The sequence below is a fragment of the Lepidochelys kempii genome, chromosome 6, assembly GCF_965140285.1.
Source record: "Lepidochelys kempii isolate rLepKem1 chromosome 6, rLepKem1.hap1, whole genome shotgun sequence".
Classification (NCBI taxonomy): Eukaryota; Metazoa; Chordata; order Testudines; family Cheloniidae; genus Lepidochelys; species Lepidochelys kempii.
The window spans coordinates 19,518,585-19,542,900 of NC_136385.1; the positions used below are offsets into that span (position 1 = coordinate 19,518,585).

Consider the following 24,316-nt stretch of genomic DNA (forward strand, 5'->3'; position numbering starts at 1 on the left):
ACCTCATCAGATTTCTTTTGGCCCAATCCTCCAATTTGTCTAGGTCCTTCTGTATCCTATCCCTCCCCTCCAGCATATCTACCACTCCTCCCAGTTTAGTATCATCCGCAAATTTGCTGAGAGTGCAATGCACACCATCCACACCATCCATCAATGAGTGGGAGCAGTCCCAAAACTTCCCCACAAACTCCAGGGATCCTTTATCTCTGTCTCCCGGGGTGCGGTGGGGGCAGGGATAAGGGATCCTTGGCGGGGTGGGGAGGTGGAGCACACTTCACCCCAAGCCCTGGGGAAACACAGCAGCAGTCCGTAGCCGGCAGCAGCCAGCCTGGGGGAGGAGGTGTTTTTCCTCTGATACCATCATTTTATGTCAAACTTCAAAACAGACAAAAATAAATTAAAAAACCCAAACAAAAACAGCTTCATTGAATAGCCCATTTTTAAAAATTAAGAATTGCAAAGTTTCATTTAATAGTTTGGCAGCCCTGAAGACTGACATCATAATTATCCACAGACCAGGAGCACATGGGAATTTTCCTGCCAGTGTGACTCAGCCGAGAGGTGGAGAGCCCAACTCTCAGATTAGATGGTAGTTCAGTATCAAGCCTTCACAAACTGCAGTCATTCTACTGAGACAGCCACCAAAGGCTCTAATTATGCAGTTGATGTACTCATGTGTCCTTATGGGAGCCTGAATCCCATCAACAGCACCATTACAGTTAACAGATAGGGAGGGTGGGCATTAGTTTTTCCCCACAATGGAACATATTCGTAGGGCTAGAGTGCTGACTCTGGGATGGGGGGGGCACCAGGCACTCAGGGATAGGGTTACTTTGACTCAGGTCTGTGCACTGCAGCGTGGAGTCTAGAACCTAGGTTCAAGCACAGGTCAGAAAATCCTTAACCTAGAGTTAAAATGCAGTGTAGGTGCTCAAACCCAGGGTTCCCTGACATGGGTCAGCTGACTCAAATCCCACGAACCCTAGGCTTACATTTCTAAGTAGACACAGCCATAGTGTCTTTCTTAATGATATTTGAGCACTGAGATCTGCTAATGAAAAGCCCTATATTAGAGCTGGGTATTATTATAAAAAACAAAAAAACAATCTGAAAGGGTTGGAAGCAACCCACCAAAGAACAAGACAAATAACATTAACGAAGTGGGGGTTTTCTTCTAAAAAGAAAAAAATAGAAATTTCAATACTGCTGCATTTAGTCATCCCCAATTTTGGCAGGGGTCTCACTGCAAGCCCAGAGAAGTGGTTTGGAAGCTTTTTCAGTCCTATAATTAAAGGGGCATTAGTTCTGAAGATATCTTTTCTTGCAACTGTATATCAGAAGCTTCAGTTGAACAAAAAACACTTTAAACACTCAAGCCTTCTTTATATATAATAAGCAGGACAGAATTTTTTTTAATAGACCAATTTCCGCCCACAGGTAAGCAGCTCAAGAGGGTAAATTTATTATGATACTTCCTAAAACTTATTTTTGGGCTGTCACATGGCATGAGGAATTTAATCCACAAATAATATTTTATAGAAATTTTTAATACCTGAAAACAGGGAGCCTGATTCACCACTGTCCTGCACCTTGGGTAGCCATTTATACCTGTGCAAAGCATACCACATCATCAGCCTTGATATGGCTTATTTGTGCCTCTTTGAGGATACCGGAGGGCCATAGAGCCATCGTAAGCAGCCTCCTGGGGATTTCCAGTGTGTGGGGGAATCCTTAGGGAGAGGGACAGGGAAGGCCGATGTAACCAGCAGTACCACACTGCACATCAGCGTAGGAGCGGTGCTGGGGGCGTGGCTGGGGAAAGAGCGTGTGCCTTGCCAGCTGCCTGAATGGATCCTTATGGCTCCGCTGCCAGAATGAGCTACTGTAAAACCACCTTTGTCTTCCCGCCATCAGCTGCATCAGGTGCTGCTCTAGCACAGCTGAGGACTGAGCCCAGTGAGTGCAAAGGGGTTACAAATAACTACCAAATCAGAAATCTCCACTCAGCGTATACTGAATGGAGCATTGAACATCCACTGAGTGCTCATTTTACGCAGAGATTAATGGCTACACAAAGTATAAAGCAGTTTACAATCAGGCCCATTAGTGTGCTCCTAACACCACATCCTCCTGGAATGTTGTGTGGCTAACACAATGCTATTATTTCTGGATGTGATAGAATTTTCATCCTTAGCCCCTGTTTTCAGGTGCTTAAAGAGAAATTATTGAACAGTAACTGGGGGTTGTTCAAGCGTGTTCCTGCAAAGGAACTGTGCTGTGAGCTTCCAAAATCCTCTAAAGAGCAATATTCACTGGGGCCACTCCTCTCTTTCCCTCCCTCATGCAGGGTTCCTAGGGCATAAAGTGGGGAGTGTCCCCCACTGCTCTTCCACTAATTCAGGAATACTTAACCTACGACTCTAAAGAAGTGAGGTGGGTGGGGACTGTGAATTCGCAGAGGGAACTAGTTACTGATAGGTAACTTCTCCTTCTTCTTCAGGGTGCCTCAACCCATTCCCACCCGTGCGCATTTAGCGAGCGGTACAACCCCAGGAATCAGGGCTGAGGAGTTCCAGGTCAACAATGTGCAGCAGCTCTGGATGAGGCTACAACTACATTGCATACAGCAGCTCTGGGTCTCAGATTAAGATTATTAGTAACAACTGCAACCTTGCTCTTCCAAATCAGATTTCAGTTGAAGGGAAAAAACGGCCTCAGGCATGTACAGATTTTCAGATAGCAGCCTTGTAAACTCGCTAATGAATTCAGTAAGAAAGCAGGTTATGGAAATTGCCTTAGGTCTAGTTGAGTAAACGCCAATATTTTCAGGGGGCTGAATGCCTGCCAAGTCATAACAATTGTGACACAGAGTCTGATTTCATTTGGACCACCTTTGAGCAGTGATGGACTGGTTTCAGCCTTTCTGATAGGATCTTCTGTGGCAAAGTGGCCTAGTGGCTAGATCTCTGGCCTTACAGACTGAAAGACCAGCTAGGAGTGTGAGTGTAGGGGGACCTGGACCCTCCTTCTCTACTGAGTCGCAGCCCAGGGCCCTGTGTAGATCAACCCTCTAAACAGGGGAGATGGGTCTCCCTCCTGGTGAGGAGTTGAGACCCGCTTCCCTGGGCTACTTCCTACAAGTCTCTTCAGTGTGGGGTATGGCCCCACTAGTCCAATTGCCCTGAGTGCTGGGGCTTGTTTGCAGCCTCCCCTTGGCAGGGGAGCCCTTACTTGCCTCAAGTGGCTGTGCTGGCTGGCAGGTTGCTGATCCACCGCTTCCGGCAGGCAGACAGAGAGCTCCTGCCTCCTTGTCAGTTATCATGCTTAGTCCCCAACTGAGCCAGGCTCCCTTCTTTTCTCCCCCTCTCCAGGCCTGGCATTGGACGCAGGTATAGTGGGGTGGGGCTAGCTGAACCCAAAGATTTTCTTTAACCCCCACTGTGCCAGATGGCAATTTCTCTGCTTTGCATCCTCACACCATGATAGTCAAAAAAGCATGAATGGCCATAAATAAAAGGAAACAGGAAGGCAAGAAATGAACCAATATGGCTAAACAGCAAGTTGAGAAAGATTACTGGAGCCAAACAGACACCCTTCTGAAAATGGAAACCCACCCTAGTGAAGCATAAGGACCCAGGAATGCACATAATGGATCAGACCCAAGGCCCATGTAGTCCAGTTTCCTGTCTCCAAAGGAGGCCAGATCCAGATGTTTCAGAGGAGAGTACAATAACCATGAAGTAAGCAGATGTGGGCTCCTCTGCCCTTCATGAAGGGCTCCTCCTGGTTCCTAGTAGAGATTGATTTAAACCAGGAAGTATGAGGCTTTATATCCCTTCCAAAACTCATTTTCTATCATTAACTACAACACTGGATATTCCTGTTATCCATATAAACATCCCATCTTTCTGTGAATCTTACTAAATTCTTGGCAATAAGTTCCACAGTCGAATTAAAGATCATGCTCGCACCAAACTAATCTCCACAGTGGATCAATCAGTTCAGGATAATGACCTGGGAATCTATTGGAAGAAGAAAGGCCCTGACAAACAGGGAATGATATGGCTGATCAGCTAACCTGGGTGAGAGCCCTGACTTGCACTCCCTGGATTTCCAAGGTCTTCCTAAAGCTACAGTAACCATAGTTACCCAAGAGCAAGCTAAGCACTGGGAACCAGAAACCATGGTAGTCACTCCTGAAGACAGGATCCTCTCAAAACACCCTGGTCTTTGCCTATGAAGACTTTGCAGAGGCACATCTAAAAGGACCTAATGGTGTCCAAGCTTTATCAATACATAGAGGACCCTGTTACCCATCCTATCACATCTGAGAAACTGGCAAAAGGATGAACAACCAGAGACCATGTTCAATCTAAGAGAGAGGATTTTTTATGCAGACTAACCCTGACCTACAGCCATGAATGAAACCACATTCCCCAGCATGTGGTATCCATGTCCTACTGTGGGATTATGCTACTCCATGCACATAGTGAGACATGCTGAGGACATCCCTGCCCCCAGACCATGTATGATCATCTGAAACAGAGTCCTTCTGACCGGAGTAAGAAAGTAGCTAGCTGTGTCCAGGGAAGCCTCAGCTGCATTAAGTTCCAGCCTGCACAACCTACACACCGTGCACCCCACAGGGCTAGGGAATCTCCTTCCCCATGTCAGACATTCAAACTCCCAGAGACCCGTTCCTCCCAATGAAATCCGTATATGCTCACAATAACCTGCCCCAGTTCTCAGAGCGGGAGGAAGGTTTACCGGACAATGATACAGCTCATACAACAGCCACACTACCACTCAATCATGTTTTCAGTAGATGGCGTCTGCCCCTTGGCAGAAACTCAGACAGAGGATCTCACTTTATCTCAGAGGTGATACATATGCTGTGCAAGACACCAGGGCTAAAACAGAAGCTCCATATTCTACATCACCCTCAATCCTCCAGATAGGTCAAGTACATGAACCGGACAAGGATATTTATCATGAAGATATTGGCCTCAGAAAATGCCCACCACTGGCTGAGACCTGAAACTGCCACTAGCATTAATTGGCCATGGGATCAATTCCAAACAATCCACAAATGTCACCCCTTTCAAGCTTCTGACAGGTATGACTAGAGTCCTCCCCATGAATCTGCTATTCCAGACTCCAGACACAAGAGTTACAACAGTCATCCAACAATGCTTAGTAGAATTAAAGTATCTCTTGCAAAACCATATTTTCATTTGCTTGACAGAAGCCAGAGGAGAGTGCCCAGGAACAAAAGCCTTGTTATGATACAAACGCTTCTGAGGGAACATCATACTGAGACAGGGTATTTTATTTTGACTATATCAAAAAGACGAGAAGGGTCAAAAAGTTCCAACCTAGTTGGAAAGGGCGTTACCTCACCACAGGCAAAATCTCCCTTGTAGCATATGAAATCAAAGTGCTGGAGGGAAGGCAAAGCCCCATCTTCAAGTTGGTTCACAAAAGCCAAATTAAGCCCTGGAAAATCCAAGTTGCCCCTTCAACTCAGGAAAAAGACCTGGGCTTCACTATGGACAGCTCAATGGCAACTGCTGATTGCTCAGTGACAACTTCTGCTCAATGTGTAGCAGTGGTACAAAAATCAGACAAAACGTTAGATTACATAAGAAACAGGGTGGAAAAAATACACAAAATACATGGCATTACATAAATCAGTGGTGGGCCCTAACCAGGAATACTGTTCATCCCAGCTCCAAAAGTACATAGCAGAATCAAAGGGAGTTCAGAGAAAACAGCAAGAAAGATTCGGGGCGTGGAAAAACTCAAATGAAGAGACCAAACAGACTAGAACTCTTTGCCTTTGAGAGAAGACAAATGAGAAAACAGTCATGACAAAACAATGTCTAGTATAGAGAAGATAGAAGACAGGGGGAATAGAAGTTCCCAGTCTGATACAATATCAAGAGGACATTTAATGAACTTGAAAGACGGCAAATTAAAAACTGATAAAAATAAATTTTCCACACAATGCTTAATTAGCCTGTGGAACTTATTGCCACAGTGTATTGAGGCTGAAAGTTTAGCAGAATTAAACAAAGAATTATTATTTATAGGGATAATAGGCCTATCTAGTTATAATAGTAAACATTTAAAAAACGAACAAGAGTTCTGGAAAGGATATAAACTTGTGCTTCAGGGCATAAAACCTAATCCCTCCCCCAACTCCCCCCATATCTGCCTTACTATTGAGGTCACAAGGAAACTCACTCTATGGGCAGATTATCCTATAACTGTAGGATTTCTAGCACCTTCCTCTGAAGTATCTGGCAGGGGCCACTGTCAGAGACAGAATACTGGACTGGATGGACCAGTGGTAGCATGGTAGCTCCTATATTCCTAAAAATGCATGTGTAATCTGGGAGGTCAGGCCTCACCTACTCTGCAGTTTCCCCGGATTCACTCTGACTCCCCTCAGGTTGTGGAATCTCTTAGCTGTCATTAGTTTGCTGCTGCTCCTGCTACAGCTGCTGTGGGGGATATGCATGGAGAAATAACTCAGGAGTCAGAGTCACTTTGGATTTTTTTACCTGTCTTTTTTCCCTGTTCGAGTTTCAAGGCAGAGTTGTTGAGATTGAGGGTAGAGAAGATTTTGATAGCTACGTCCACAGCACTCTCCTGACCATAGTGTTCTTTCAGGTGTCTCGCAGCATCTATCCTGTCAGCCTTCTCCAGTTTACTCCAGGGGATTGAGGGTTTGTCCTCAAAGGCAAACTCGGATAATTTGTGTCTAAATTTTTTAAAGTCTTGCTCTGCAAGATCCTCCAGTACCTGCACGAGGACGTCACTCAGTGTCTTTCTGCTCATCATGAGTCTATTAGGAACTATCTGAAATGGGAACAAGAACATTAGAGGATTAATGCTAAATTCTGGACATCATAAAGTTGTGATCCCAACAATTAAGTGCACCCAGTGACTGCACAAAAACACCTTTCCATCTACCCACAGCTACCACGTTTTGTGCAATTCCATGTGTCACATTTTATCCAAGTTACTTACTGGGATAATTTGTACATTTATAAGTTCACATAATAACAGGCTTCAGCTTGTGGGGATCACATCCTGGCCCAAGCAGTGGCAGAGGTATGACACTGCTGTACAAAACTTGGCAGCTATGCCTGGGGGAAGTTGGTGGCTCTCTGAGTCGCTGGGTGGGTGCTGGGGCACCTTGGGATGGCTGGGAGTATGGGGTGGATGAGTGCTGGGGTTACTGGAGATGGGCATTGCTGACTGCTGGGTCAGTGCTGGGATGGCTGGTGCTGGGATGAGGGTGGCAACGGCTGAAGGGAGGGGGTGGTGCTGGTGACTGTGCGAGGGTGGCTGCTGGTAGGTTGGGCGGGGAGGGTGTGCCCTTCTGGTGCAGGGATTGGTGGGGGCCGGGCACCAATACTGGGCCTCCCAGCTTGTGCTGCTCCCACCTCTCTTTGCTCCTTCCTACCCAGGACTCAGCCAGAGCAAGGAATAGCAGGACAGAAGGTGACCGGCTGCTTGCTCAGCCGGTGCCACACTGGTCTCTAGAAGACACAATGCACAAGTGCAGCCCTTGTCCACAGCTCTGCCAAATGTCTGTGATGTTCAGAGGGAGCTGTGGGCAGGTGGGACAGGGCTGCCTGATGCCTGAGTGTCTTGAGAGAGATTCAATACTTGGCAGCCCTGTGACCCAAGATCAGACCAGAGACAAGATACCTGGTGGTACTCTCTGAAACACCAGCCACAGGCAAAGCTCTGGCCACAGCTGTCTCTGAGCACCAACGTCTTCGGTAGAGGGATCAATGTCTACAGAGTAGAGCTGGCAGTACAGAAGGCCTCCCTTATACACACACACAGCCCTCATCTGAAGGTGATGGGTTCAGTCAGGGCCCAATTGAGCTTGACCAAGCACTGCACAGAGGTGCACAGCACCCAGAAGGTCCACACAAACCAGGCCCGAAGCTGAACCCAGAGTTGCCAGGGTATAAAAATTTTATTAAAGCTAATGTTAAAAATGTACATAATGCACAGGTTAGGAAAAGAGTGTGTGTACATTTGGGTATAGTGCTTAGATTATCCACAAATACAAAGTTTGTTTAAAACGTCAAAAATACATGAAGTACATAATCAGCAATAACCCAAATTTAGAGAATAGATTTAACAATATAGTTTAGATATTAGCATCCAAGTATTTGGGTACATCACTCATGAAAAAAAGTTATACAGAGAGTTGGGGGCAGAAAGCAAAATATATCCATGAGTGGAGATTGTCCCTCAGTAATTGAGAATTTAGGGCAGGTTGTCTGTTAGAAAATGCAGTCCATCAGGAAAGTATTTGAGTTACTTTCCTGACTGCGCTTCTCATTGGCACTCCAGCTCATCTAGGGTGACCAGATGTCCCGATTTTATAGGGACAGTCCCGATTTTGGGGGCTTTTTCTTATATAGGCACCTATTACCCCCCACCTCCTGTCCCAATTTTTCACACTTGCTATCTGGTCATCCTAAACTCATCACTCCTGGTATTGCCGTTGTCTGGTGATGTGTCCTATGTAGATGTCCCCCGACCACCTGATGATGTCTGACATCATGAGTTGCCACATCAGCCGAACGTAGCATTGACTGACTCCACATTCTCTCAGCACTTGCTCATTACCAGGGTCCCATGCGCCCAGGGCTCCGACGATCACAGATTGAATATGAGTCAACAATATGATGCAATTGTGAAAAAGGCTACTATCATTCTGGGGTTGGGAGTCAAGGAAGTGCATGACAGACCAAGTCCCTGCCTAGAAACAGATTGTTAAATACAGTCTGTTCTTGGGGGCTTAGGTCTGGTCAGGGTGGATCACTGCCATCAGTATGGACTGCAGTTACAGCAAAATAGCCTTCACTGCAAGCTTTAGTCCATATAGAGGAGTGATACCAGGTGACAATTCCTCAGGTCATGGAGATCCCCCTTCTTGGGCACCAGAGCAAGCACTGCCTGCCTGCCTGCCTGCCAGAGTCAAACATAAGTTCCTCCACAATCACTGAATTACAGGTCTAGGATCAAATCCTCTGCTATTTTAATGAGAGTAATTCTGTTGAAGCCAATGGTACTAGCTGTGAGAGGAAAGCAAGCAACATCTGACTCCATATCTTTAATGTTCACCTACTGTTTAATGAGTTCAGAGGAGGTCAAAATGAATCAGAACAAAGAACATTCTGTATCATTCCAGCCCCCATTCGGGGTAACAAATAATCGTAATGCTTCCCTGATTTGTATTGACAGATTCAGTGTTTGTAACTGTTCGCCACACAATTTTCAGACTCTGGGTTTTTTCACAAATGTTCAGCATCATTATTTACAGGGTGTTATTTGTCACCTATATTGTGCGGCACTGTTCATGCTCCATGAAAGGATATTTTAATTTTTTTAAACAGGAGACAGATCACATAATGACTAAGGCGCTTCCACACAGATTTTCCAGTCAATAATTATTTATCCAGACATTTGTCATTTCAGATTATTGCATTTTACGTTATTGAATTATTTTCCTGAATAATCCAGCACTTATCTGAATGTTCACAGATAACAACTAATAAAGATTCCTCAAATAGCATTTTAAACAACGAGTCTGCTGTATCTGTATATCACCCTCAACTGTGTTCTCACTGATGTCCATGGGAAAGGAAAGGCCATATGCAGGAATGTGTAGTGAAAGATCAGCATTACCGTTAGAGAAACGGATCATATTCATACCAGAGGAGTGGAACCAGCTCTGTCATGTACATCGCCCCCACCCCATGTCCCAGCAGAGATCTAAAGCTGAACATTAACTGTACATCCCAGTGCCTCTGGATTCCACCATAATGAGTACAGGGACTTGACTCTGGCCATGCCTAGTTTTTTGGAAACCCACACTCTCAACCCTCTTGCTGTTTTGCTGTCACTACTCAGTTTCCATTGACTCCGATTACTGTGCACACACAGTAGCTCTAGAGTATTAGGCTCACATGTCTTTTTACAGAGCACCAGAGACATGAATAATCCCCGTACTTTGTATTGTCTCCAGCTCCTTGTCTGTGGCAAGAAGTGAGGGCTGAATTCGGTTTGCTGTAACTCACTTTCTGTTTGAGAGGAGGGTGTGTTTCTTGTTCCCTTTCATGCACACTCCAGCCATCAGATAGACGGATCGGGCCCTGTATCTCTAGTTTGTTTCTAAAACCTTGTATCATATAACAAGCTCCTTGAATCTCAGTCAGAGAATCATAGAAATGTAGGGCTGGAAGGGACCTTGAGAGGATGTCAAGCCCAGCCCCCTGCATGAAGGAAGGAACAAGTAAAGCGAGCCCGTCCCTGACAGGTGTTTGTTCGACCTGTTCTTAAAAGCCTCCAATGACTCCACAGCCTCTCTTGGAAGCCTGTTCCAGAGCTTAACTATTGTTACAATAAGAAATACTTTCCTAATATCAAACCTAAATCTCCTTTGCCGAATATTAAGCCCATTACTTCTTGTCCTACCGCCTGCAGACATGGAGAATAATTGATCACCATCTCCTTTATAAGAATCTGTGGTGGGGTTCACTCAGCAGAGCAGCGCTTCCTGCTGGTTGTCTTGGGGAGTAGCTCTTTCAGGCAGCACACCCTCTCCTGGTGGTGCCTGTCCTGCCATCCGCCTGCAGACCCATCTCAACCCAGGAACCGCAGTGTCCTTTTCATGACTCAGCCCTACAGCTGTGTCACCATCCGTGTTTTCCCCCTTCCAGGGATGGGGAGGGCATAGGTGGATAGAGAATCTCCCAGTTCTATAGTACAGCTGTGATGTTATAAGTGTAATATAATATCTCACTGAAAGGTGACACAGGGCCAGAAAGAGTTAACTAACTCATAGACTGACATGACCCATGGCCAAACTTTAAAGACTTGTTAGGAAAATATGTAAATGATAGTTGGGTTATTGCATTAGCTTAGAATAGAACTTTGAAATGCAAGCCTGCATTGTTAGAGATAGAAGGGTAGATGTTTGCTCAGGTCTTCTAATGTAGGCAAACAATTCTTGTCTATTACTATAGCTTTGATTCAAAGACCAAAAAAGGAATATTAACATTTATGATGACACTTAAGTGAAATAGTATTATTGTCTATATGTCTCTTTGAAGGTTGTGGTGACGTGTATATGAACTATTTAATGGATTGTCATAAATATAAAGGGAAGGGTACTCACCTTTAAAATCCCTCCTGGCCAGAGGAAAAATCCTTTCATCTGTAAAGGGTTAAGAAGCTAGGATAACCTCACTTGCACCTGACCAAATGACCAATGAGGAGACAAGATACTTTCAAAAGCTGGGAAGAGGGAGATCATCAAAGGGGTCTGTGTCTGTCTGGGTGAGGCTTTTGCCGGGGACAGAACAGGAATGGAGTCTTAGAACTTAGTAAGTAATCTAGCTAGATATTCGTTAGATTACGATTTCTTTAAATGGCTGAGAAAATAAGCTGTGCTGAATGGAATGTAGATTCCTGTTTTTTGTGTCTTTTTGTAACCTAAGGTTTTGCCTAGAAGGATTCTCTATGTTTTGAATCTAATTACCCGGTAAGGTATCTACCATCCTGATTTTACAGAGGTGATTCCTTTACTTCTATTAGAAGTCTTCTTGTAAGGAAACTAAATACTTTTTCATTGTTCTAAGATCCAAGGGTTTGGGTCTGTGGTCACCTATGCAAATTGGTGAGGATTTTTACCAAACCTTCCCCAGGAAGTGGGGTGCAAGGGTTGGGAGGATTTGGGGGGAAAGACATGTCCAAACTCCATTTTTTCAGGAACCCAGATAAAGTTTGGTGGTGGCAGTGGAAATCAAACGGCAAAGGGTAAAATAGTTTGTACCTTGGGGAAGTTTTAACCTAAGCTAGTAAAAATAAGCTTAGGAGGTTTTCATGCAGGTCCCCACATCTGTACCCTAGAGTTTAGAGTGGGGAAGGAACCTTGACATGGTGGCAGAGTGGTGAGATTAACCTGAAATCCTTTTGAGATCAATTTGAGATTTTCTGAACCAGAAAAACAGATTTTTAAAAAGGAAATATTTTTTCCTTTGGGGCTGCTGGAAAGGAGGTCCAACTGAAAGCAGCTAGTTTTTTCTCTGCTTTGGGGCCAGAGCAGAGACAAAAGCGGATTATCTTTGTGAGTTGCAGGTTTTCTTTGCCTGGAGGCTGAGTAGTTAACCTCCTGCAGGGAAATTCACAGTCTTCACAAACCTGAGGGTTTTTTTCCCCTAAAAGTAAATAGGGGGGTGTTCTACCCATTTGCCTGGAGACAAAACTGGGGGATTGGGCCAAAAGAAATCTGATGAAGTTCAATAAGGACAAGTGCAGAGTCCTGCACGTAGGACGAAAGAATCCAATACACTGCTACAGACTAGGGACCGAATGGCTCGGCAGCAGTTCTGCAGATAAGGACCTAGGGGTTACAGTGGATGAGAAGCTGGATATGAGTCAATAGTGTGCCCTTGTAGCCAAGAAGGCCAATGACATTTTGGGATGTATAAGTAGGGGCATTGCCAGCAGATCGAGGGATGTGATCGTTCCCCTCTATTCGACACGAGGCATCATCTGGAGTACTGTGTCCAGTTTTGGGCTCCACACTACAAGAAGGATGTGGAAAAATTGGAAAGAGTCCAGCGGAGGGCAACAAAAATGATTAGGGGACTGGAACACATGACTTATGAGGAGAGGCTGAGGGAACTGGGGATGTTTAGTCTACGGAAGAGAAGAATGAGGGGGGATTTGATAGCTGCTTTCAACTACCTGAAAGGTGGTTCCAAAGAAGATGGCTCTAGACTGTTCTCAGTGGTAGCAGATGACAGAACAAGGAGTAATGGTCTCAAGTTGCAGTGGGGGAGATTTAGGTTCGATATTAGGAAAAACTTTTTCACTAGGAGGGTGGTGAAACACTGGAATGAGTTACCTAGGGAGGTGGTGGAATCTCCTTCCTTAGAAGTTTTTAAGGTCAGGCTTGACAAAGCCCTGGCTGGGATGATTTAATTGGGGATCGGTCCTGCTTTGAGCAGGGGGTTGGACTAACTGACCTCCTGAGGTCCCTTCCAACCCTGATATTCTATGATTCTATGAAAAGTGGTAGGGTTTTGTTTTTTTTTAGGATTTTGATTTTTTTTTTTTTTTTTTTACAAGGAGCACAGATTTGAAAAGGAAATTTTTTTTCCTTTAGGCTGCTGGAAAGCAGGTTTCCAAGTAGCTGGAGGTTTTTTGCTTTGATTTGGGGCCAGAGCAGAGACAAAAGGGAATCGTCTTTTTCTGTAGGCTGACAATCACTATCAGAGAATAGGTATCCTATTCCAGCACAGCAAAATTTTACAAGCCAAGTTTTGTTTGTTTTATTTCTAAACCTTGGGTGTAAAGTTAGTTTAAAAACAGAGAGGTTAGGATGACAGACTCCATGGCTCAACAAAAGCTGGAATTAGCCAGATTTGAGCTGCTGAAAAACAAAAGGAACATGAAAGACAGATAGAACTCATGCGGATGGAGAAGGAGGTACAGGAGGCTGCCCACAAGAGGGAAATGGAGGCAAGGAATCATGTGGAGGAGGAGAAGGAAAAAGAGAGGAAGCATGTGGAGAAGGTGGAGAAGATAAAGGCTCAGCAGAATATACCAACAAACCCTAGCAATCCTTCTCCAGATACCACTTCCCATCCCAGAAAGTTCCCCACCTACAAGGCAGGCAATGATACGGAGGCCTTCTTAGAAAACTTTGAAAGGGCCTGCTTTGGATACGGCGTCTCTACCGACCAATACATGGTAGAGCTGAGGCCACAGCTCAGTGGATCCTTAGCTGAGGTGGCGGCTGAAATGCCTAAAGAACACATGAACAAGTATGAACTGTTTAAATCCAAGGAGAGAGTCAGAATGGGGATAACACCTGAGCATTCTCGTCGGAGGTTCGGAGCCCTAAGGTGGAAACCAGACGTGTCATTTACCTGACATGCCTACCACATTGTGAAACATTGGGATGCCTGGATATCAGAGCAAGTGTTGAATCTCCAGTAAATTTGCCCTTCCTAATGCAAGTGGAACAATTCTTAGAGGGTGTTCCTGAGGAAATAGAAAGATACATCCTAGATGGGAAGCCCAAAACTGTAATCAAAGCAGGAGAGATTGGAGCCAGATGGGTAGAGGTGGCAGAGAAGAAGCAAACTGGTCGCAGTTGGAGCGGAGACCGGAAGGGACAACCCCAGACCACACCCTATTACCGGGGGCCGCCCAAGGCCACACCTACCTCCCAAAGAACCCTCCAGGCACCTTATCGTCCCACCACCCCATTCTCCAGCAACCTGCCTCGCCCCAGTGACTCATCAGCTGGACAATGTTTTAAATGTAACGAGCTGGGGCATGTAAAGGCCAACTGCCCGAAGAACCCCAACAGATTACAGTTCATTGCACCGGAATCACACCAGAGATCCTTAGGCCCAGATACCTCCCAGATACCCTTGGAGTGGAGGGAAACTGTCAGTGTGGGCAGGAAGAAGGTCACCGCGTGGAGGGACACCAGAGCACAAGTGTCAGCTATCCATGCTTCCTTAGTGGACCCCAATTTAATCAACCCAGAGATGCAAGTGACGATTCAACCCTTCAAGTCCAACTCTTTCAATTTGCCTACAACCAAGTTGCCTGTCCAGTACCAGGGCTGGTCAGGAACGTGGACTTTTGCAGTCTAGGATGATTATCCCATCCCCATGCTGTTGGGGGAAGACTTGGCCAATCATGCAAAGCAGGCCAAGAGGGTGGGAATGGTCACCCGCAGCCAGGCTAAACAAGCTGTGACACCTAGCTCTGTTCTGGAAACTTCTATCAGGACCCGGTCAGAGGTGATGGACCCGGACCCCAGGCCAATGTCTGCAACAGCAGTAGTGGATCCAGTCCCAGAGACCCAGAAAGCACCAATCCCAGAACCAGAACCAGCACAACAACCAGCACCAGACGCATTGCCAGCACTGAATCCAGTACTTGCAACCTCAACACCAGAGGGCCCCACCGAACCTAAATCGGCAGCAGCCCATAACCCTTCACAAGAGGCTCAGCCAGAGCCTGAACCCCAACATAGCGTCCCAGCGGAGGGCGGTTCACAGTCAATGGAAACAGCCCCATCCCCTACATCGCTTCCAGAGGAACCAAGCATAGGTCCACAATCCAATGAGGAACTGATGTCTCCAGCATCAAGGGAAGAGTTCCAGATCAAACAGTGTCAGGGTTCCTTCCCCACTCTAAACTCTAGGGTACAGATGTGGGGACCTGCATGAAAACCTCCTAAGCTTACTTTTACCAGCTTAGGTTAAAACTTCCCCAAGGTACAAATTATTTTACCCTTTGCCCTTGGATTTCCACTGCCACCACCAAACTTTATCTGGGTTCCTGAAAAAATGGAGTTTGGACATGTCTTTCCCCCCCAAAATCCTCCCACCCCTTGCACCCCACTTCCTGGGGAAGGTTTGGTAAAAATCCTCACCAATTTGCATAGGTGACCACAGACCTAAACCCTTGGATCTTAGAACAATGAAAAAGCATTCAGTTTCCGTACAAGAAGACTTTTAATAGAAATAAAAAGAAAAGAATCACCTCTGTAAAATCAGGATGGTGAATACCTTACAGAGTAATTAGATTCAAAACACAGAGAATCCCTTTAGGCAAAACCTTAAGTTACAAAAAGACACACAGACAGGAATAGTCATTCTATTCAGCACAGCTATTTTCTCAGCCATTTAAAGAAATCATAATCTAACACATACCTAGCTAGATTACCTACTAAGTTCTAAGACTCCATTCCTGTTCTGTCTCCGGCAAAAGCATCACACAGACAGACACAGACCCTTTGTTTTTCTCCCCCCTCCCAGCTTTTGAAAGTATCTTGTCTCCTCATTGGTCATTTTGGTCAGGTGCCAGCAAGGTTACCTTTAGCTTCTTAACCCTTTACAGGTGAAAGGATTTTTCCTCTGGCCAGGAGGGATTTTAAAGGGGTTTACCCTTTCCTTTATATTTATGACACACACCCCAAATCTCAGCTAGGGTGAAACGCTGGCTGGGATTTCTTCCTGGAGCTCTAGGAAAAAACAGAGTTAATACGACACACGCACCTCTAAATATACTGCCAAGTACATAAAGACTAACAATCTTTTCCACATCTCAAGGACGATTTTAATCAGTTGATTCTGGGAAACTTTCACGGAGAGGCGTCAGCCACTTTGTTAGAAGCTCCTGAGATGTGTTGGATGTCGAAATCAAAATCTTGGAGAGCTAAACTCCACCGAATAAGTTTTTTGTTATTTCCCATGGCAGTATGAAGCCACTGTAGCGCAGCATGGTCGGTTTGCAGGTGGAAATGCCGTCCCCAAACATATGGGCGTAACTTTTCCAGAGCGTAGACAATGGCGTAACATTCTTTTTCACTGACTGACCAGTTGCTTTCCCTCTCGGACAGATTTTTGCTGAGAAACACTACAGGGTGGAATTCTTGATCCGGTCCTTTCTGCATTAAAACTGCTCCCACACCACGCTCGGACGCATCTGTGGTTACAAGGAATGGTTTGTCAAAATCTGGGGCCCTTAGTACAGAGTCAGACATGAGTTCGCTTTAAGCTGGTTAAAGGCCTTCTGACACTCTTCGGTCCACTGAATGGCATTTGGCTGTTTCTTTTTGGTTAGGTCTCTCAGTGAGGCAGCGATTTGGCTGTATTGCGGTACAAATCATCTGTAATAACCGGCCAAGCCTAAGAAGGATAGAACCTGTTTCTTTGACTTTGGGACAGGCCACTTTTGGATAGAATCCAGTTTGGCCTGTAGGGGGCTGATAGTTCCTTGACCCACCTGGTGTCCAAGGTAAGTCACTCTATTTAGGCCTATTTGACACTTCTTCGCCTTAACAGTTAGTCCTGCCTCCCTTATGCGCTCAAGGACTTTTTGTAGATGTTCCAGGTGTTCTGCCCAGGAATCCGAAAATATGGCCACATCGTCAAGGTAGGAGACTGCATATTCTCCTAAACCTGCTAGGAGACCATCTACAAGTCTTTGGAAGGTGGCGGGTGCATTTTGCAGCCCGAAAGGGAGGACGTTAAATTCATACAGCCCGAGATGTGTGGTGAAGGCTGACCTTTCCTTGGCGGATTCATCGAGCGGTACCTGCCAGTACCCCTTGGTTAAGTCCAAGGTAGAGATGAACTGGGCCCGTCCCAGTTTCTCTACTAGTTCATCTGTGCGTGGCATTGGATAGTTGTCAGGGCGAGTTACAGCATTTAGCTTACGGTAGTCCACGCAAAAATGTATCTCCCCATCTGGTTTGGGAACTAGAACCACTGGAGATGCTCATGCACTTCCAGAGGGGCGGATTACACCCATCTGTAACATATCCTGGATCTCCCGTTCTATAGCAGTCTTAGCTTGAGGAGACACCCCGTAAGGTTGGACTTTAATTGGCTGAGCATTACCTGTGTCAATGGAGTGGTATGAAAACAGCTGTGCTGAATGGAATGAATATTCCTGTCTGTGTGTCCTTTTTGTAACTTAAGGTTTTGCCTCGAGGGATTCTCTATGTTTTGAATCTGATTACCCTGTAAGGTACCTACCATCCTGATTTTACAGAGGTGATTCCTTTACTTCTATTAGAAGTCTTCTTGTAAGGAAACTGAATGCTTTTTCATTGTTCTAAGATCCAAGGGTTTGGGTCTGTGGTCACCTATGCAAATTGGTGAGGATTTTTACCAAACCTTCCCCAGGAAGTGGGGTGATAGGGGTGGGAGGATTTTGGGGGGAAAAACGTGTCCAAACTATGTTTTTTCAGGAACCCAGATAAAGTTTGGTGGTGGCAGTGGAAATCCAAGGGTAAAATAATTTGTACCTTGGGGAAGTTTTAACCTAAGCTGGTAAAAGTAAGCTTGGGAGGTTTTCATGCAGGTCCCCACATCTGTACCCTAGAGTTCAGAGTGGGGAAGGAACCTTGACATCATCATATTGGACATGTGTACCTGGATGGAGGCCTGAAGCTGGACACTTTAAAGGAACTGTGTTGTTTGGACTTCTGAGTATCCAGTGAGGTAATACAGAAGCTGTTTTGTTCTGGCTTGGTAAATCTAAATATTGAAATATCCACCAGTGCTTGGGGTTTGTCCGCCCCATTCTGTTTGCAGTTCACTCTAATTGAGTGACCTCAGCTGGCTCCCACGGGCACCATTGTCACACAAGCCACTTCCCCAGTGCCGAGCGGTGGGGACCCAGGTTTGCCCACTACTCTGGGTCCTGACTCAGGGACACTGTAGGTAGCAGCTTCCTGCTGCATCTCTTTAACTCCACTCCATGCTGCTTCTATTCCTTGGGCCACTTCCCCGCAGCCCCAGCCCCAGCCCCTTCTTCACCCTCTTCTCAGGGCCCCCAGCCCACAAGTCCCCACAGCAACTTAGTAGCTCCCTCTTGCTCCCTCAGTGTCTGCCAGCAACAGCTCTATCCAAGGTTCTACTTTCCTGCACCCCACAAGGAAGACAGTCCTCTCACCTTGAGCTCCCTGAAGCCACTGACCCTGCTCTGCAGCTCCTTTTATGTAATACTGCTGGGCCTTGATTGGCTGCTCCCTGCACAGCCCTTCCCCCCCGACCCTGCCCCGGCTGCTTTTAACCCCTTCCTTTCCAATGTGGGGGAACACCGCATCACACAGCCCTTACCATATTGGAAGTCTCTTCTCAGGTCCCCTCTTCAGTCTTCTTTTCTCAAGACTAAACATGCCCAGTTTTTTAAACCTTTCCTCATAGGTCAGGTTTTCTAAACCTCTTATCATTTATCATGTTGGTCTCCTCTGGATTCTCTTCAATGTATTCACATCTTTCCTGAAGTGTGGTGTCCAGAACTGGACACAATACTCTAGCTGAGGCCTCATCAGTGCCAAGTAGGGCAGGACAATTACTTCGTGGGTATTTCATACAACACTCCTGTTAATACACCCCAGAATGATAGTAGCCTTTTTCACAATTGCATCATATTGTTGACTCATATTCAATTTGTGATCCACTATAACCCCCAGATCCTTTTCAGCAGTACTACTACCTAGCCAGTTATTCTTCATTTTGTAGCTGGATATTTGATTTTTGCTTCCTAAGTAAAGGATTTTGCACTTGTCTTTATTGAATTTCATCTTGTTGATTTCAGACCAATTCTCCAATTTGGCAAGGTCACCTTGAATTCCAATTTTGTCCTCTGAGGTGCTTGTAACTGCTTTCAGTTCAGTATCATCCACACGTTTTATGAGCATACTCTCTACTATCCAAAAAGAAAAGGAGGACTTGTGGCACCTTAGAGACTAACAAATTTATTTGAGCATGAGCCTTCGTGAGCTACAGCTCACTTCATCAGATGCATTTATGCTCAAATAAATTTGTTAGTTGCTAAGGTGCCACAAGTCCTCCTTTTCTTTTTGCGAATACAGACTAACACGGCCGCTACTCTGAAATCTACTATCCAAGTTATTCATGAAACTGTTCAATAGTACTGAACCGAGGACTGACCCCAGCAGGACCCTACTATATATACCCTCCCGGTTTGAAGCATACCATTGATAACTACTCTTTGAGTATGGTCTTTCAACTAGTTGTGCACTCACCAGATAATAATTTTGTCTAGCTCACATTTCCCTAGTTTGCATATGAGAATGTCATGGGGGATATATCAAGTCTACTGCTTCCCTTTATCCATTAGACCAGTAACCACTGTTCTCTCTAAGCTGTGCATGTGCACACAGATCCTAAACCCCACGCACACAGTGAAACACCACATGCACAAATATTTGCACAGAAGCACAACAATTTGCATAGAAGAAATTTTTTGCACACACGGCCTGTCAAAAGTTAGAGGGAACATTGCCAGTAACCCTGTCAAAGAATGAAATTAGGCTGGTTTGTTCTTGAGAAATCCATGCTGGTTGTTCCTTATGACCACATTTATCCTCTTATAAATTATAAATTGAATCTTTAGTCATTTGTTCCGGTATCGTCCCCAATATTGAAGTTAGGATACCTGGTCTATAATTGCCAGAATCCTCTTTGCTCCCCTTTTTAAAGATAGGTACTATGTTTGCCCTTCTCCTGTCCTCTGGGACCTCACCAATCCTCCAGGAGTTCTCACAGATAATTGCTTACTGTTCCAATATTGCCTCAACTAATTCCTTAAGTACCCTAGGATGAATTTCATCAAGCCACACCGACTAGAATACATCTAACATATCTTCTTTAACTTGTTCTTTCCCTGTTTTCAATTTCATTCCTTCCCCATTGTTAATACTTATTGTGTGGAGTATCTGATCGCCTTTTTAATGAAGACTGAAGCAAAACAGACATTAGACATCTCAGTCTTCTTGATGTCATTATTAGCTGTCTTTCTCTAATAATCAGATGACCTACACTTTCCTTCATCTTTCTCTTGCTCCTAATGTACTTAAAGAATCTCTTCTTATTGCCTTTTATGTCCCTTGCTAAGTGTAACTCATTTTGTGCCTTAGCGCCTCTGATTTTATCCTCGCATGCTTGTGCTATTCTTTGGTACTCCTCATTAGCAATTTGTCCATGTTTCCACTTTTTGAAGGATTCCTAACAATCTTTCCCAACTAATCTAATTAAATAAACAAAGTAATTTCTCTTGATATAGGATTTATCTGAAATATAATTCAGAATTGTGTTATTTATGTACTCCCCAAATGTGCTTGATATCTCAAAAATGTGTACAAAACATGGTCTCTGCCTCAAAATGCTTGAAAGCAATTTTTTTTACCTTGTCTTACTTTCTTTATATACATCCCAATCAATGCAACAGGGATAAAGCACAGTTAAGGCTGCATGATGTAAATTTTTGTGTGTATTTTGTTCAATAACTGTTGATAATATTTAAATATACATAACGTGGTGTAGATGTAAGCAGGGTTTGAAAGAATGCTTCCCTGACAGCTAGCTGGAAGGGGGGGAGACACCCTGGGTGTGTCTATGTAAATACAGTTTGATCCTGCTTTGCTTAGATTGGCTAGATATTCAGCAGATGGAGTGACGTTTTGCTCATTGTAATCAACTTAATTTATGACCCAACACCAGTTGTGTTTGTATTGAATGCAGGAATAGCTGAAATATGGTTACCAATGTTTGTAATTATTGTGGGAATACAGAAAAGCAGAACTGTGCTTAATCTGTTCTAAAGGAAAGGGCTCACATTTAGGAGAAAGGACCTACCTAAGCAGGTTTCAGAGTAACAGCCGTGTTAGTGTATTTGCAAAAAGAAAAGGAGTACTTGTGGCACCTTAGAGACTAACCTAAGCAGGGGCTCAATTCTCAGAGCCCTGTGAGAGTAAGAAAGGTGTGGGTAAGTATGCTGGTAAGGAGGCTATGCACCCAGGGCCATCCCTACCAAGTGTGGTGCCCTAGGCAGCCTGAGCACTTGGCAGCCAGTCCATGGGTGGTCCAGCCCGTCCTTGGGAGAGGGGACTGCACTCAAGGGCTGCAGGGCTGTGGAGGCAGGAGCTGGGAAGGACTGCTTTGGGGGGGCCCCAGAGCGGCCCGGGGGATTAGTGGGGGGCCTGGCGCTGGCAGCGGGGGTCAGGCCTGCCCCCGCCCCAGCAGTGGGAAGTGAAACAACCCAGCCCCAGCCTACTCCACTCCCCCCGCCCCAGCTCCAAGCCATGTCACTCGGGGGAGGGGGCAGGACTGCCCCCCTGCACTCACGGGTGGTGGGAAGTGGAGCAACCCAGCCCCAGCCTGCTCTACTCCGCTCCCCGCACCCCAGCTCCCAGCTGTACCGCTCGGGGGGGGGGGATTGGGGAAAGGATCATCCCCCCCCCGTACTCACCGGCAGCAAGAAGCGGAGCAATCCCACCCCAGCTCCCAGCCGCGTCACTCGGGGAAGAGGGCTTGGGGGAAGAGGGGCGTGACCACCACCCGCACTCACCGGCAGTGGGAAGCAGAGTGGACTGATGTGGCTGGGAGCTGGCAGAGTGGAGCAGGCTGGGGCCAGGTCGCTCTGCTTCCCGCCGCCGCTGGTGAGTGCGGGGGAAGGCCCGATCCCTGCTGCCAGCGCCAGGTCCCCCGCTAATACCCTGGGCTGCATCAGTTGCACAGGGGAAGGGGTGGAATGGGGGCAGGGCGGGGGCGGAGCAGGGGCAGGAAGAGGTGGGACAGAGGAGATGTCCCGGGCTCCGCACCCACCCTAGGGACAGCCCTTGAAATGGGCACAGCAGCCCGTGGTGGAACCAGCATGCAGTTGCCTAAAGGCACCACAAAATTTGGGGCAATTTGGTGCCCCACATTTTGTGGTGCCCTAAGCAACTGCATATTCTGCGTATGCCTAGGGATGGCCCTGTATGCACCCTTCCCGGGGGTACTGCCTGGACTGGTTTGACCTGTTTTCCCCCCACCCCCGTTCTAAGAATAGAGTGAAATAGGCTTCATTAGGAGCCTTTTTATTATTTTAATTATGGTAGAGCTGTGTTTCTGCCCTGCCTGCTAAGAGTTAAAATCACTAGGAGCTGAAATCACTTGAGATGGGGCAGGATTTCTGTCCAGTCTGCAAAAATAACTGAAAATTGCTAAGAGACTAAAGTGCAGAGATCACAGCTGAGAGGTGGATGGCAGCAGATGGTGACCGACAGCCAGCAGGGCAGCGGCAGAGAGGCACGACAAGCAACCAGCAGAGCGGCAGCAGAAAGCAGTGACTATGGCGAGCAGCCATCGTCACGAGTAAGATGCCTCTTTATCTCCCCCACGCAGGGTGGGAGGTAAACCTGCAGATGCACCTCTGAACTCTGAGTCTGCACTGACCACAGCCAACAACTGTGAGTGGGGTGCAGAGAAGGGTCAGGCATGTGAAGGGGACATTTGGGTTGCTGGATGTAAGAACCTGAGGGGAAAAGGACACTGCCCAACCTACTTGAAGTGGGACTTTTACTTATGGTTTATGTTTATGAACCCCGTTTGTGGTGTTTTTCCAAATTAATGCCAGGTTACTTCCCTCCTTTTATTAAAAGTTTCTTTTCTACACTCAGACTCTGTGCTTGCGAGAGGGGAAGTATTGCCTCTCAGAGGCACCCAGGGGTGGTGTGTAAATTTCCCAGTTTACTGGGTGGGGGCTCGAGCCAGTTCTGTGGTGGGTCGATGGAAAGGAACCCCTAGATATTGAACGCAACCCTGGCTGCTACTGGCTCCACCTGGCAGAAGGGTTACATAAACGTGATCTGTGTTGCATAATTCATGTAATTGTTACATTATTATTCCTTCTATTTTTTTGTTTTTGAAACATGAATTTCCAGTATAATAAGTTTTTATCTGAACTAGAACAGACTAGGGACTGGGTAAAGGGGAATGAGACATTCTGGTAAAGCAAAAGCACTCTAAAGCCATAGTAGATGGTCATCACAGGATTTCCTGGGCCAGGTGGGTTTCCCAGGTTAGGACTCTATACCACCACCACCCCAGCCCCCAATATAGGACATATGGCTAGGAAAAGAGGGCACAACTGGAGCATTGCTGTGATCCGATAATCCCTGGCTGGAAATGGGACATAAACATGGCATACAGCTGCTTTTGACACCCCCTTAAGTACTGTGACAATTAGAATTCAGCTGGACACAAGACCAGGGCTCAGCTGTGGAGCATGACTTAACCTGAACTTAACAAGAACATGACCACTCACTAGAAATACTGTATCAGAAAGTCATACTCCAAAGGAGAGAGTTTGTTTAGGCTGGTCGAGCACAATACAAACCAGGAGTAATGGGCTGAAATTAAGAAGGAAAATATAGGCTGAACCCCAGAAAATCCTTCCAGAATGTGAGAAGTATCATATAATACCAGGGGTGGGCAAATGTCTTGGCCCAAGGGCCACATCTGGGTGCGGAAATTGTATGGCAGACCATGATTGTAGGGCTGGGGCAGTGGGTTGGGGTGAAGGAGGGAGCTCCAGGGCAGGGGGCTGGGCCAGGGGATTGGGTTGTAGGAGGAGGTGTAGAGTGCCAAAGGGGGCTCGGTGCAGGATGCAGGAGGGGTTTGGTGTGTGGGCTCCGGCCAGGCACTGCTTACCTCGGGTGGCTCAGGGGTGGCAGCGGCACACAGCGGGGCTAAGGCAGGCTCCTCCCTGCCCTGGCCTTGTGCCGCTCCCAGAAGTGGCCAGCATGTGCAACAATGGCTTGTGCAGGTGGGGGCGGGCAGGCAGCTCCGTGCTCTGCCCTCACCTGCAGGTACCGCTCCCGCAGCTCCCATTGGCCGCAGTTTTCTGTTCTCCTCAGCTGCCAGTCCCACAATCAGCCTTATTC

The 24,316-nt window shown here is 46.3% G+C and overlaps 1 protein-coding gene across 1 annotated transcript in view; it reads right to left on the bottom strand.

Moving 5' to 3' along the window:
- The window catches only part of LOC140913584 (NACHT, LRR and PYD domains-containing protein 12), a 176,261-nt gene that overhangs the window by 131,189 nt on the left and 20,756 nt on the right, over positions 1 to 24,316 (bottom strand). The window contains exon 2 of the mRNA XM_073350311.2: positions 6,567 to 6,864. Coding sequence (XP_073206412.2) covers positions 6,567 to 6,864 — 298 coding nt within the window. The remainder of the gene's footprint in view (positions 1 to 6,566; positions 6,865 to 24,316) is intronic.